General features: G+C 39.3%; 1 protein-coding gene across 10 annotated transcripts in view; it reads right to left on the bottom strand.

Moving 5' to 3' along the window:
• The window catches only part of Rim (Rab3 interacting molecule), a 137,766-nt gene that overhangs the window by 58,215 nt on the left and 64,950 nt on the right, over nucleotides 1–14,601 (bottom strand). For 8 of the 10 annotated variants that reach the window (XM_072302882.1, XM_072302879.1, XM_072302881.1 and 5 more), the window contains one exon: nucleotides 5,476–5,675. The exons of 1 other annotated variant lie outside the window; for it this stretch is intronic. In XM_072302882.1, coding sequence (XP_072158983.1) covers nucleotides 5,476–5,675 — 200 coding nt within the window. Of the gene's footprint in view, nucleotides 1–5,475; nucleotides 5,676–12,254; nucleotides 12,341–14,601 lie in introns of all 10 variants that reach the window. One more of the 10 variants, XM_072302884.1, reaches the window with a different exon arrangement.

The raw sequence follows: 14,601 nt of genomic DNA, 5'->3' as shown, positions 1-14,601 counted from the left end.
CTATTGGTTTCCTCGTAAAATTTCCTTCTTAAAGCACCCCTTGAAATTTAAAATGTGACGAAATAAACATCGAAATTTGCAGTTTTAGTCAAAAATTTCTCAGGGTGTCTAGTTTTTTTTATCATTTTGGGAAATTCTAATGAAATCCTGATTTTTGACTGCTGAATCCTGATTTCATAATTTGTCCACATCCTGATTGAATCCTGATTTTTGCGAATTTGAATTTTGACGAATGTAACTTCACAAAAATTAGCTCGATAAAAGAATCTGATTGGACGGCCGACTTTTCTCAAATCCTGATTTTACGACCGACTTTTCCTCAAATCCTGATCATCCTGATCTGGGGCATCCACGTTTTTCCGCCCGCGAATCGTAGTAGTAGATCGAAGCCGATCGGCTCTGATTGGCTTAATCCACTGTGCGCCGTGCCGATCGGCTCCGAGCTACTACGATCCGCGGGCGGAAAAACGTGGATGCCCCCCGACGTTGCCATGTTGTGGCATGAAATAGGCGTATTTTACCATTAAAGGGGAATGTCATCAGGATTTAATCCCGATTTCATCAGGATTTGAGGAAGGATCGGTCGTAAAATCAAGATTTGAGAAAAGTCGGCCGCCGTCCAATCAGATTTTTTTATCGAGCTAATTTTTGTGAAGTTACATTCGTCAAAATTCAAGTTCACAAAAATCAGGATTCAGGCGGAATGCCAATATTTCTGAACGATTTGGGATTCGTGACGCTCAAGGACCCGACGTAAATTACGTTACGCTGCGAATTTACGGGTTCTTTCCACCCACTCGCCCCTAAAATGTACAGTAACGCTGAATCGAACGCCTTCCTGCAAAGTTCGAGATGATGCTTCTAGTGATTTCATGTGAAATTGCATGAAATTCATGGAGCCCGCAAAATTGAATCAGTGAGTTCGAAAACACACCAACTCAAAATTGCTCAATTTTCATAAAAGACGGTCAATTTTTATGAAAGTCATTGAAGTTAGTGCATCTGTTCCAACTTGGACCTTCAAAATGCACTTCAGTGCTTGAATTTTCGGCACAAAAAATCTCTTTCTTAGACTAATTTCTTCATTTACTGTTCGGTTTCGTGTGTGTCTTGATTCTTATCATTTTTCCAAATTGGTGTGTTTTCGTTCTCACTGATTTAATTATGGAGATGCCCGGAACTACGTGCAACCCGAGTTGCCTACCTATCGTCTCATCGAGAGAGCCGCAAGTGAGGTCTGGATGTATAGATCGTATTCGATACATCAAACGGGTGAGATTGTATCGATATCGACTGGTTCAAAACATAAAAATAGCCTCAAAAGTCAATTGAGTAATCTGACAGAACGGGGTTTTTGTGATAGATTTTGGATTTGCATCAGTACTAATTATTGGCCGAGGGAAGGAAAATTGCTGCGAAAAACTGGTAAATTTAATTTTTTAAGAGAGCACGTTTATACGGATTCTTTTGAAAATTTTAAGGAATTTGCTTCGTACTGTGCAGAAAATATACTGAAATTTGCACAAAAATCCGCACAACCGGTTTCATTATAAAAGTTAAATTGCCCAGTTAAATTAATTGGCAATAGCTGATGTGGCTTGGTTCCTTTCTGCTTACCACGGTCCGAATATCCCTCGACGTCTTGTTTTTTCAATCGTTGGCAGGTTCATACTTATTAGGTAATTAGAATTATCAGAGAATTTTCTTCGAATCACAGCAAAAATTCAAAAGAAAGAGAAGAAAAAAAGGGAGAATATTAGCAACCATTTTCCAGTTTTGCAAGGCTCAAATGCAATTAGGCCCATCTAGTTCCGATCCCTTCAATTACACATATTTCTGTTTGGTATGAAGAGTAGCCTCTTTAACCTTCCTATCTGTAACGTTCTTAAAATGGACGTACTTCTGCCAAACGGAACTATGTGCATTAAATGATGTGAGCCCTTTTATGCGTACATTCTGATGGGTCTCAGGGCTCATGCCTTAATGAACACAGTACCGTTTGGCAGAAATAAGTCCAATTGGAAACTGGTCGAGTGACCTTAGTCCCAATAGTTCATTTTAGCGCACTATTTCCCGTCACTTCCGATGCAGGGCTCAATATTCGTCCAGCGCGGCGATACCCTATTACCCGTCACTTAATATAAACAGAGACTGTCCTTCTAATTCAAGGTCCTGGTTTCACGACAAACTCATTTTGAAAGAATCCGAATAAACAGGAAAAAAAACAACTCTCAGGGTCTCAAACTCATTTGATTGAATTAATTAAACTGCAAAGATGGAGCTCTGCGTCTTTGACAGAGGTGCTAAGCGCGGCACCTTAATATTACGAACTCTACTTATTCTACTACTACCGTACTACTCACACGTTTTGACCTTCCTACTCTTTTTTCTCGTTTTTAATTTGGGTGAAGTTGTGGGCGTATTCATCAAAGCTGCCCTACTTACAACTTAATCGAGTTTATAAACGCTTTAAGATCAGTGTTCCTTCACACGTTGAAAAATCATAAAAAATAAAATTCAAATAAAATGGGTTTTGGTGTTAATTGAAAATATTTTTAGCATCAATTGCGTTTCGCGCCGTGTATGAAGAAGGAGCCGTGATTGATCCGAAACATGTCTAATGTCAAGTGTTGATGAAAGAAAAACGCCGATTTGAAGCCATGGAGCTTCATGATGAATTATTTTTAACTCTTAAGAAAATATGTGGAAATAATAACAATTTCTATACTGAGAAATTTCCGTGTAGTAAAACTGAGGTTATCGAGATGCAATTTCACGCCACAAACTAAACTCACTCTCCTCTACGATGAAATAATTCTCGATCTATTACAATAAATATCACCCCTCTTAAAATTAGATTTCGACAAATACACAAGCAAAAGTACCTGGGAAAAAATTTAAACAAAAAAATTGACGTGAAATTATTTGGTTACTTCATAAAGCTCTTTTGGAGTCACCTAAAACAAAAATAACGAGAGAAAGGAAAAAATTCCATGTTTTAGACTCATAATGCTTTGCTACCGCGCTCAACATGTCAATTTACGGGACAGGTGAGTTCGTGAGTAAACAGAGCCCCTTCAATTTAGGCGAACGGCAAAATGACGGGCACTCGTGCCTGTACAGTTGTCTCAGAACGCTGTTCGTGTACTTCACTGCTCAGGCAGCAAAGGCTACGATTATTAAACCGTATAAATGCGAGTCAATCTCCTCTTAAGCACAAGGATTAAAATACATCAATTCCTTGACTGCTAGAGTTGTAAAAATAGATGATTTTTTATTGAAATCACTAAAGGAGGCTTTTTTTTTTTTTTTTTTTTTTTTTTTTTTTTTTTTTTTTTTTTTTAAAACCAATTCGATACAATCATTACCAAATACAGCGATTAAACAGAATTGGACCCAGAAAAGCAAGTAACCTCTTCTAATGCTCTCAATGAGAGTAAATGAAAACACATGTATCGAATACTCGATATCAGCAGCTGTGACATGATGACCGATAACGTCTATCAACTAGTTGTCGACCACGAAGAACGTGTTAGCTGAATATGTCTAATAAAAGCAATGCAACTAAGTTTTTTTCCGTTTCTTCAGAACGGCTTCCTGAATTTCTCGAATGCCTATTTGTACAAGCGTCTCTAAAATTAAAGCAAAGCGCTAGTAGCAGTAGGAGGGGCTCAGCTGTACAAGGGATGGCGTAATACAACTTAATATATTCGCTATTCATGCGTTTTAATGGAGGGATTTTCAGTTCGTTCTTTGTCCCGAGTCGAAAAGATAATTTTTCAGCCACTACCTTTCGGAATGAGTTTACGTTCTAAATATACTTATTCTTATAATGGATTCATAATAGGGATTGAATTCAATGACACTAAATATTTGGGCTATTCTCTCACAGTTAACAAAATGAAGCACTCTTACTTCTCCTCAATCCACTCCCCCCCCCCCCCTTAATTGTCGTTACAGGGTTTATTCTCCAAGCACTTCCGTCACTAATATGCACATATAAGTTGAAATAAACATGACCTCCCAAAACCTTGTAGGTAAGCAAATGGGAAGGAGATAAAATTGACTATGATAAGGTAGGGGGTGGGAGATTATACTCATAGGACATATAATTGATGTATTATGAAAAGTTTTAGGTTTCATTTTAATTTTATAACAGCATAAGTGTTTAGGAAAGGACCCGAAATTATTGAGCGCTACGAATACTCGTCATCCAGTTTTGTCTACAACGACTATAGAACAGAGTAAAGAGTGCGCCTTAGAGGAACAGATGAATGAAATTTTTGTTACCTTAGTAGCGCGATGAATTTCTTTTTTTTTCTTTTTTTTTTTGAATATTATAGAGACCTTTGCGCAGTCCTCAAAGAACGTACTCGAGTAACTATTTCAGATTTGTAAACATCCCCACATGAAGTAACAAAAAATTGTGTTAAGCAAGGCTGGGGGTCACAAAGTAAGGGAGGGCTTAATTATGCGGTTCTACAATTTCTTTAACTCAACAAATAGGTCGGTACAAAGGATGTCTTAAAAGTTCTCGTCACCCGAAAACACATATAGGTGCTACACTGCGCTACTGTGTTAGGCAAATTGTAATCCTTCTCCTTTTTGGGGAGGAGAGAGTTCATAAGCGACCCAGCACTTGCAATTTCGTTTCATTGTAGAAAAGTTTATTTTGAGGTCAGGCGTTAACTTTATGCATTTGTTTTTCCAAAAAAAAAAAAAAAAAAAAAAAAAAAAAAAAAACCCTGAATTGGATATCCCGCTTTTCCATTTTCTCACAAGAACTATATCCATTTTTACATTGTTTCTTATGCAGCTTCCACGAGCACTTTCCACTTTTCCGCTGCATCTTTCTAGAGTCCCTTTATACCCAGAGTTACGACAACTCACTTTTGGTTGGGCCAGGATTGGGCTGAAAGTGGCCTAAAAAAAAATCCAATTCTGATTGGTTCTCGCTCATGGAGGCCGAAACGAGTGCACCAAGATGGCGGTACCTCGAATGTGAACAAGAATAATGAAAATATTACCTAATTGTGGTTTATCAACAGTAAATTGTTATTTTCATAGGTCCAAAATGAAAATAGATTAAGAAATTATTCACAAAACAATCTCATTCTCATTTTAATTGATCAATTTGTTAATGTTGTTGTTTTTGTGTGACAGACATCGCAGGATTCCTGATCCTTATCCCTCAATATCGTTCGTTTGGGTGCACTCGTTTCGGCTTCCATGGCCAGCCAAGGACGGCTGCCAGTCAGCTGATAATCGAGTTGTAACTCTGGGTATAAAGGGACTCTACATCTTTCCACTTGCACATAGTTCAGTTTAGCATAAATACGTCCGTTTGTTGGGGATAGTGTGTGTTTCGAACGTAACTGTTGGGCTAGTTGGGGAAATGTACGAGTATAACTACGGACAGAGGTTGGAGCTAGGGTTGACTACGGTAAGATAGTGAACGGTATGAGAGATGGGTACCTTGGGCACAGAATTAGAGTCTTCACTCGAGGTGAACGTGCTACTCGTATCGATCCCGGAATCTTTACCGATGGAATTCTGGTGGGTCCCGTCGAAGTGAACCATTTTCTTCCGCCTTCGGGCTTCGGCGTGATCTAACAGAACGTCTCTCCTAGAACTTGCGTTTACGTGATTATGAGATATGTGCTTTCGAAATGGTTCTGAAAAAACGCAAGAACCACACAAGTCAGACTGCCGCCAACACGCCCGGCGCTAGGTCAATCTCTAGGAAAAACAGACAGGTCATTAATAGATAGACATATGCAGTATTGCAGTATGTTGGTTCCTCGAGAGGCGTTCCTCGTCGGTGTCTGAGTTAACTGCTTATCGCACTTGATTCGTGCTTTTCTGCTCTTCGTTTAGTTGGCTCCATGCAGCCGTCTCCGATGGGCAGGCTTCATAGCGCAGTTTTCTCGCTAGAAATAACAGGGTGCCTACAGAAGTTCCGAAAGGGGGGAAGGGGGTAGTTCCGGACTAACGCTGACTTTGTATAGGTCTTTCCTCGGCTAATTTCGGGTGCTTCGTCAAAAAACCCTCTTTTTCAAAATATTCCACGACCGAAATACAATTTTTAAGTAATACAATGCGTATTTTTGCGATAAAGATGTGTTTACTACGAACACGAGGGAAAATTGGCGCATTGATAAGCAATTTTCTCTACCACGAAAATATCAGTCTTGAACTGAAATTTACGAACGTTGAAAAAATCAGCAACACTCTGTCTGAAAATTATCTCACGTTCATTAGCCTCTACAATTTTTCAGTTGGCATATACTTAATTTATTAAAATAACTATTATTTTTTTATATAATATAAAGTGTATAAATGGATGAACCGAGTCGTCTTACATACCAAAAGTTCGCAAGGCAGTCTTTAACGTCCAGTTTAGGTCGCATCATAAAGAGAATTAACTCCTAGAGCTAATTCTAAAACTGACTTCACCTAATTTCCCTCATCGGAGTCGTAAATCTGCAGGTTTTGGACATTCTACTGCCAAGTATTCCTTCGCCATGGTGAAAAATCGAGAGGTACCGAGCAGGGTAAAAGTTAATTTCTGCCTATTTCATGGATTCCTAGTATCCTATATGGAGAAGAAGTATTGTTAAATTCCTCTCACAACTCCGAGGCGCGTTTTCCCGATAATTGTTTTCACCCTCCATTGATCTCTCTTTAAATGAGAATCAATACAATGGTGGGATTCGATAGTCTCAGATAGAGCACCTGCGTAAGATACAAAAAAAAGGTTGAACTGGTGTCTTATGATTTAAGTTAAATGTTTCGTTGATTCGTAAGGACATCACTTTGAGGAAAGTTAAAAGTGTAATTAACCAACTGCGGTATTAAGGGAGTCCACGAGTATCTAAGAAGTCCATACAGGCTAATTACATTATATTTGAGTTGGGGGTAGAAAAATTACGTTACAGGGATGGCGAAATTCAGTGTTCGAAACTCGCAGGCGCCAGCGCGCCAATTACGCCCAAGAAATCGGTCATGGCGCCTGAAAAATGAAGGCTCTGCTCCATCGTGGCTCCTAAAAACCCCAAATCCCCCCCTAAAAATCCTAATTTTTCTGTTTGGTAATTTTTGGAGTTTTTCTTCTCCTCGAGTTATAGCTACTATTTCTGCACCTACAACATCTTGAGTCTAACTTTTCACTAAATGCGCCGTGATATAAGGGCAAAAAGTCAATTTGGCTCCTAAAAAATATTCAATGGCCCCTTAAAGTCGAGCTCGATGGGCCACATGGCTCCTGAAACTCAAAGGTGAGTTTCGAACACTGGGGAGAATCCTCAATATTGGATTTTTCTTTTAAATTATGAGCTGTAAATGTACGCGAATTTTTCTTTTCAATGTACCACTTAAAACCAGTGAGAAAAAGAAAAAAGTGTTATGTGTAGGTGCGTGATAACTGTGGGAGCGAAAACAAAGCGAGAGAGACAGAAATGCATGGGGCTGAAAAGTCGTTTTTCAGTTTGCGCATGCTTACTAAAAATGATATATCAGCCAATTCGAAGACATTCATCGAGGGTGATAATGTTTTTAAAATAACCGCGATGATTAAATGACTAACAGCATGTGTACCTTTTGCTATAAAAAAGTTTGCAATTTGAAAATGATTTGAGAATATCATCGAATAAGGAATACACCATTAAGAATGATTTCCAAAAAACGGCGAGAATGCTAAATAACGAATTGGATTACATTTTGCAATTAGGAACTATAATGTCTGACTCATTTGTATACGCACTCATCTGCGTAAGGAAACTTATGGCACGTGCGTTGTTTCTAAAGTGAGCTGAAAATTGCAGTTCCAAATAGCAAAATGATGTCCAATTGAGGGTTCCGAATCCTCCCAAACGCTTAAAAACCGAGTGAAAAAACCCCTTATAAATAGGGGAAAAAATGAATCGTCTGAGCTTTTCACTAAATAACAAAATAGAAAATCATGTGTTACGTTTCTCGTCGTGCGATGGGAGGTATGAATTCGTATACAGATGCGTATACAATGCGCGTGCGTCCAATCGCGATGATACCGAAGGCCGTCAAAAAACCATCCAAGATGCAAAACGATCGAAAGAAGAGGGCAAAGGATGGGAGGAAGAAATTCAGTTGATCAAGTAAAGTTAATTAAACCACACAACAAACAAAGACACATTTGAAGTCAGAGGCAAAGCCAAGTGTGCTGAAATGGAAAGAATGTTAATGAAACAAACGACTACAATAATCAGGAGCTGATTTTGAAACCTGCCATTCTGCCTTCAAGTTTATAAGGTAGAGTGGAATGGGATGGGGGTGGTAGATTACTGATTACTGGCTGTGATGTCTGATTGCCCGATACTGAGCATAATAAACTTTCCTCACTTTTTGGGATACTCTATTTTCCTTTCATATCCACCCATAGAAGCTGATGAATTCCTTAGACTGACATGGTTCTGGACTATATTTTGGAATTGGATCGGTCAGTTACAAAAGAGGTCAAGCGCCAGATATAAAATGCGAAAAAACCAGTAGAAAATGTAAAAACCAACCCGTTTAAAATCGTAGATTAAGTAATAATGTGATTAATTCATCGCTTTAATATTTTAGAGCTCTGAGATTTATAAGGGATCACTTAAAACGGTTATTACCATTATTCTCGGATTCTCGTTTTTGGCTGGTTTTTGGCGCTTGAGCCCTTTTCTGACTGATCGATTCAACTAGGAACTACAATTTCTGGCTTAGTTTAAAAACAACGCATGTACCATTAGTTGCCCTGTGAACATACGTGTTTCTTATGAACAAGCCGGAAATCGTAGTTCCTAGCTGCAAAGTGTAGACCATTTTTATTTGAGACCGTTCAAGGAAAATGTGACAGAGAACCGAAAGAATCAAAACTCACTGATTTTGTCGTGCTATAGAAAAACGCCGCGTTACCCTCCAGACGTTCCCAACTTTCCTTTCATAAAATATGAATTTTTGGACATATCTAAAAATATTTTTCAGAGAATTTTTCAGAGAATTTTACTAGCAATCAGATCTTTATTGTTTGAAAATTTCGAAAGAAAATATTCATAACTCTTCCAAAAATAAACATTTTATCGGGGGAAATTTGGCGACTCGCGAATGTTTACACGATGTTTTTCTTCAGCACGGCAGTATCAAATCCACTGAAATCGTTCTACGAATTTTGATTTTTTGTTCCCAACATTTGAGGCAGTATCTCGTGAGGCGAAAGATTTAGAAACGTACCTGCAAAAATGACTTAAATTTTATGTTCACATTTTAGAATTTGATTGGTCAGAGGTAGTTTTGAAAGGGTGAACACTTGACACCGTTGCGTTGTCTCAAAATGTCGTTAAAGGCATTTTGAGAGATCGCGATTACTCCCTTTTAACTTTAAAGCAAAGTGGAAGGGGAGAGGGGTGAGCTGTTGGCTTGAATGAAAGCTTTCAAAGAAAAGCTCCTTTTTTTCTATTAAAATTATGAATGTGACAAAAAGTCGTAGCTCATCTATCTAGTTGTGCGAGTCAAGGCTTATCAGAACGTTAATGATTAAAATTGAAAGATTCTTGCACTGGTTCATGAAAACTGTTCATCTCTGATGTTATCTTCTAAAGATAAAAGATAATGTATTCTATCACCGTGTCGTTGAAAGTTGATTGAAGTAAAACTGTTCTAAACCGTGACTTTCAACGTAAATATCAAACAATATTTCTCCTAAAAATAAAAAAATGAACAAAACCCAAAAGAGTTTTCGTTTTTACGATAAACTTTGATCCGCACATAAGACTACAATTAAGTTGAAGAGAGTAATTTTAAGTACCATGCTGTAAAACTGCGGTAAGACTCAGCCAAGACAATGTAAATCAAACAAAATATCAAAACCAAGGAAATCAAAACTTTGAAAGAGCGAGTTGTGATCCACAAGCGGACAGAATTCGGAAGTTCATGAGCCCAGTTTAAGTTTCTTCTTTCCCTAATTTTAATTGTACGGATCTTAAAAGTCGTCAAATAATTTCCCGAAAATTTTCACTGCTGCATCGCAGATAAGTCGTTTTCAAACTGCTTTTCTTGAAAAAATCTGATCTCGCGTGGAATACTCTTTTGGGAAATTGGTAATCTTACCAGTTTTTTTTTTTTCGAGAATTTATTCAAGAGTTTATTGAATACCACCTGAGAAAAGGCGACGAGGGGGACGTTCCGACGAAGGGATGTTGCGGTGTAAGTTGCCTGATAACCTCTGAGAAGATAGGCATAAGTGAATGGCGTTTGAAAATCGCAGAACGCCAGAGCGCAGTGTAGGAGCGACTTCGTACATATATTCGACCCCAAAAATCTCCTCTCAAAATTCTTACATTCAATCCTGACTCTGGCGCACTCATGTAGGGAAAGTATGGCCTATGTTATCTTCTTAGCACAGGAAAGCTATGCCGCTTCATGATTGATCTGCGAGTTTTAGGCTGCCACTGAGCTCTTACGGCCTTACGTAAACAAACGCTTTCATTGGTCGATGGGTGTTATGTCGACCCTTTCACGGGAAAATACTCCCAACGTATCGTTACAAACACTCTCGCTCAAGATCGATGCAGCTAACAGCTTTCTTCAAGTGAGCATGTTATTATGACCCAAAAATAGCTCTGGATTTTCATTCAATGGATAACTACGTTCTTCAAATGGTGAATTTCATGATGCGTGTGCATTTAGGCGTGCTGAATTCTTTCCGTTAAGTGTCTCGAGTCTTCAATTCCTTTGTTTACGCTTGGTCGTAAAAGTTTCACGACGGCCTGTTTTGTGCGGCCAATTAAAAAGCGACACGTTCATGACCATTATTTTGATATTCATAGACATACATCTTCATCCCTATAAATATTCTATGTGTGTGTGTGACCGTTTAGAGAGAGTTCTCCATAACAAATGAAAAAGTGGTAGTCGGGTGTCTCGTGGGACAAAAAGTGCGAGGAGATCTGGGGTCACGCACTTGTCAGTGTAGCCACCGAATCTAGAAAATTAAATTCCCTGACTTTTCCCTGATTTCCCTGACACATTTTGGTGAAATTCCCTGACAATGGAGATGTTGCATGTGTTAGGAATTTGCGATTTAACTAAAGATTCTTATGTAAAAGTTCGCGAGAAACACGATAGTGCCACTGGTTTTCTCTAAATCAACTCCTAAGCTCAAAAAAAGCTCTTAAAGTTGAGGCCAAAATGAAGGGGATATCCCACGCTATCCTGAGAGTCCACCTCTACGTCAAGACAAACTCCTCATGCAAAGATAGGGAGCAAATACATCGATAGGGTTGCCACTTTATCTGGGGACTCTAAAACTGAAAACACGGCAACCCTGCTAATGTATTTGCTCCCTATCTTTGCATGGAGAGTTTGTCTTGATGTAGAGGTGGACTCTCAGGATAGCGTGGGATATTCTCTCCATTTTGGTCTCAACTTGAGAGCTTTTTTTGAGCTTGGGAGTTGATTTCAGAGAAAACCAGAGGCACCATCGTGTTTTTCGCGAACTTTCACAAAAGAATTAATAGTCAAATCGCAAATTCCTCTCACATGCAACATCTCCACTGAGGATATTCCGGATGATCAAAAAACATGATTAGAAATAGTTTTTACGCAAAATTGTTGATCGACCCATAAACCCATTTTAGAGAGCAAATGGAGGTGACTTAACAATTTTCCCCCGACAATTCCAGATTTTCCCTGACTTTTAAATATTCCCTGACATTTCTCGGTTTTCCCTGACCATTTCGCGGGGAAACAAAGCCAAGAAAATGCCAGAAATTAAAAATAGAGTCAAAATTAAATTTTTTGAACTTAATTTTGACTCTAATTTTAATTTTTGGCTTTTCTTGGCTTTGTTTCCCCGCGAAATGGTGTGGACCCAGCACCATTTCTCCACCTTGTTGTTTTGTTCGGGCCACTTCTGAGTGTTTAATTTTTTCATTTTCCCTGACTGTGGCAACCCTGACTTTCTTCAATGCTAACTTTCATTCTCTCTGGACCTCCTAACCTGTTGAAACGGTTCCTCTTCCGAATTCTGTCCGCGAGGCACTCGCGAGGAGCCGAGTCGGCCCCGAAGAAAGAGATCGTGTGGGGATGAAACAAGTCGGGTCGAGGGGGGGAAACGACAGGCGTGACACTCATGAGGACTGCGGTGGGAAAAGTCAACGTCGACGACAAAAGACATTGCAACAAGGAGACGGCAAACCGTTGGCAGAGCAATGAGCAATGAGCATCGTGAAAATGGGCCTCACCGCAAGGAACTTCTTAATTTGTTGATCTAGAATGGCCGCCGTTTTGAGACTGGCCCCGCCGCTGCCGCTCACGCCCACGTCGATACCTACAAATACATCAATTTCAGCCATTCAACTTCCAACTTTCTACTCGGATTCCTCCCGAGCCGAGCCGGCATCGTCCGTGCCTGCACGTAGTTGCACGAAGATGCTTTCCGTAAGACCAGCGGTGGACCACCCTTCCCCTCTCTCTCACTGGAAAAAAAACCACATTGGATCTAGAGTCCAGACTCTTAAAAACATCGACAAGAAAAAGTACTCTTGATTCAATCAGAGTCTAGCTTAAATCAAGAACCAAGCCTCTTAATTCAAGCGGATTTCGTTTTGATTCAAGCAAAAATCCGATTCAATCAAGAGTATTTTTTCTTGTCAATGTTTTCAATAGTCTGGACTCTAGATCCAATGTGTTTTTTTTTTCCAGTGCTCTTTTAGAGTCCTATTTTGCCGAGCTAACGGAGAACGCCGCAAGGATATTCCAGAGTTGCCAAATTTCCCTTGATCAAACATGTATTTTTGACGATAGCGATGCACATTTCTCTTTGAAATTTTCAGATATTTCAGATTGAATTGCGCACAAAATTGTCTGAAAAGTTCGGGAATAAATATTCACAAGTTTCCCCGTAAATTCAGTTTTTAACGGCAGTCTGCCGCGCTAAGGGAGAACGCCGTATGAACAATCGAGAGTTGCCAGATTTCCTTCGATATAATGTTATTTTTGAGGCAAGCTATGAATATTTTTCCTTTAAATTTTCAGAAACTGTAGGTGAAATTGCTAGCAAAATTATCTGAAAATTTGGAAGAATTAGTCATATGTTTACCAGGAAATTCGTGTTTCATCAAACGAAATTTAGCAACGCCTGAAAGGTTTATACGGCGTTTTTCCTTAGCACGGCAGTATTCATAGTCGTTTCTTGAGCACTTCTTTCATTGAAGAAAATAACCCTATACAAGGTGATCCAAAACTGCCGCGACAGCGAAGACAGCAGTAAGTGCAAAAATGAAGTTTTGAGAAAACGGGCTCAGAAGCGTCTGACCGGAAAATGTTATTGAGAGAAGCCTCCGTTCTTTGTCAAATTGCCATTGATCACCCAAAAGACTCTAAGAAATCGTTTGGATGATTAAAAAGCCGCCGATTCTATTTCAATTACATAAAAAGGGCTATCGTTCTCATGTTAGGCTAGTTGGACAAGACAGCCGTGAGTGCTATCTCCTGTATGTTCTCGTGGTTGCGTTTGGGACGCAAAAGAAACACATTTTCAGGTTAGAAATCGGCAGAGGAGGGCGGCACTTTACTTGAAAGCACTGATTTCATTGGCTCTCTGGAGGAATAATGTCACTTACTGCTGTTTTGTCTGAGACTTTGTCATTTTTTGTGCACTTATGCGCTTTCACATGTGTCTCGTTTTAATGAAAATGAGATGAATTTTGCTGTTTAAGTTATTTCAGTGATTTCATCTAAAAGGTATAAGAAGAATTTTGAAGAAACTCGATTTCGAAAATGTGACGCTTACTGCTCTCTTTGCTATTACGGCAGAGCAGTGGACCGTTCTTGCCCCCTCTCTCTCTTGGAGTCGTATCCATTGTTGTTTCTTGAGCAGTTCTTATATTTAAGAAAATAGCCCTATACAGGGTGATCCAAAAGAGCAGCGACAAAAAGAGACCCTCCATTATTGGCATTATCCTATCCGTTATTCATATCTTGGCATTGGTGAAAGCTTTTAATTTCGGGACTCCAACATTCAACTCAGTGGCGTGGCGTGCTTTGCGATTTATTGCTTGATCTGTTATATCAACCAATGGAAAAGGATCGATAAACAGGGTGTTCGCACCGACCACCGTAATACTCGATTTTTTACTATAACTTTAAATGGGGAAATATCGATACTCGATCATTCACGCCTCACCACTGATTCGACTACTGACATACCTACTAGGTGGATGTTGAGCAACGTGTTGAGTATTTCGTTTCACAAAAATACCGACGTTTGCTGAACTTGCTTAGCTCATAACGTTATCGAAGATCATCATCCACCTAGTGAAGAGGTCAACAGCAGAAAAAGGGTGATTACTGTTGCTCTCTTAGAATTTTGTCCACGAGGAAGTGTTGAATCCCTGAAATTAAAAGTTTTCAGGGGCCAGTGGAGGGTCTCTCTTTGAATTTGCTCAGTGCATAAAGAAGAATGGGTCAGTAGACACGGTAGGAATATAAGCATTGTGATGCATGTTTTCTGCCAAGATTCCACGCGAAACATGATTCGCGCAACGAAAATTACTGAAACCAATGCCTAACTCAAATATTCATGTTTTT

This window comes from Bemisia tabaci, chromosome 7 (assembly GCF_918797505.1).
Source record: "Bemisia tabaci chromosome 7, PGI_BMITA_v3".
NCBI classification, from domain to species: domain Eukaryota; kingdom Metazoa; phylum Arthropoda; class Insecta; order Hemiptera; family Aleyrodidae; genus Bemisia; species Bemisia tabaci.
This window is presented reverse-complemented; position numbering and strand designations above follow the sequence as displayed.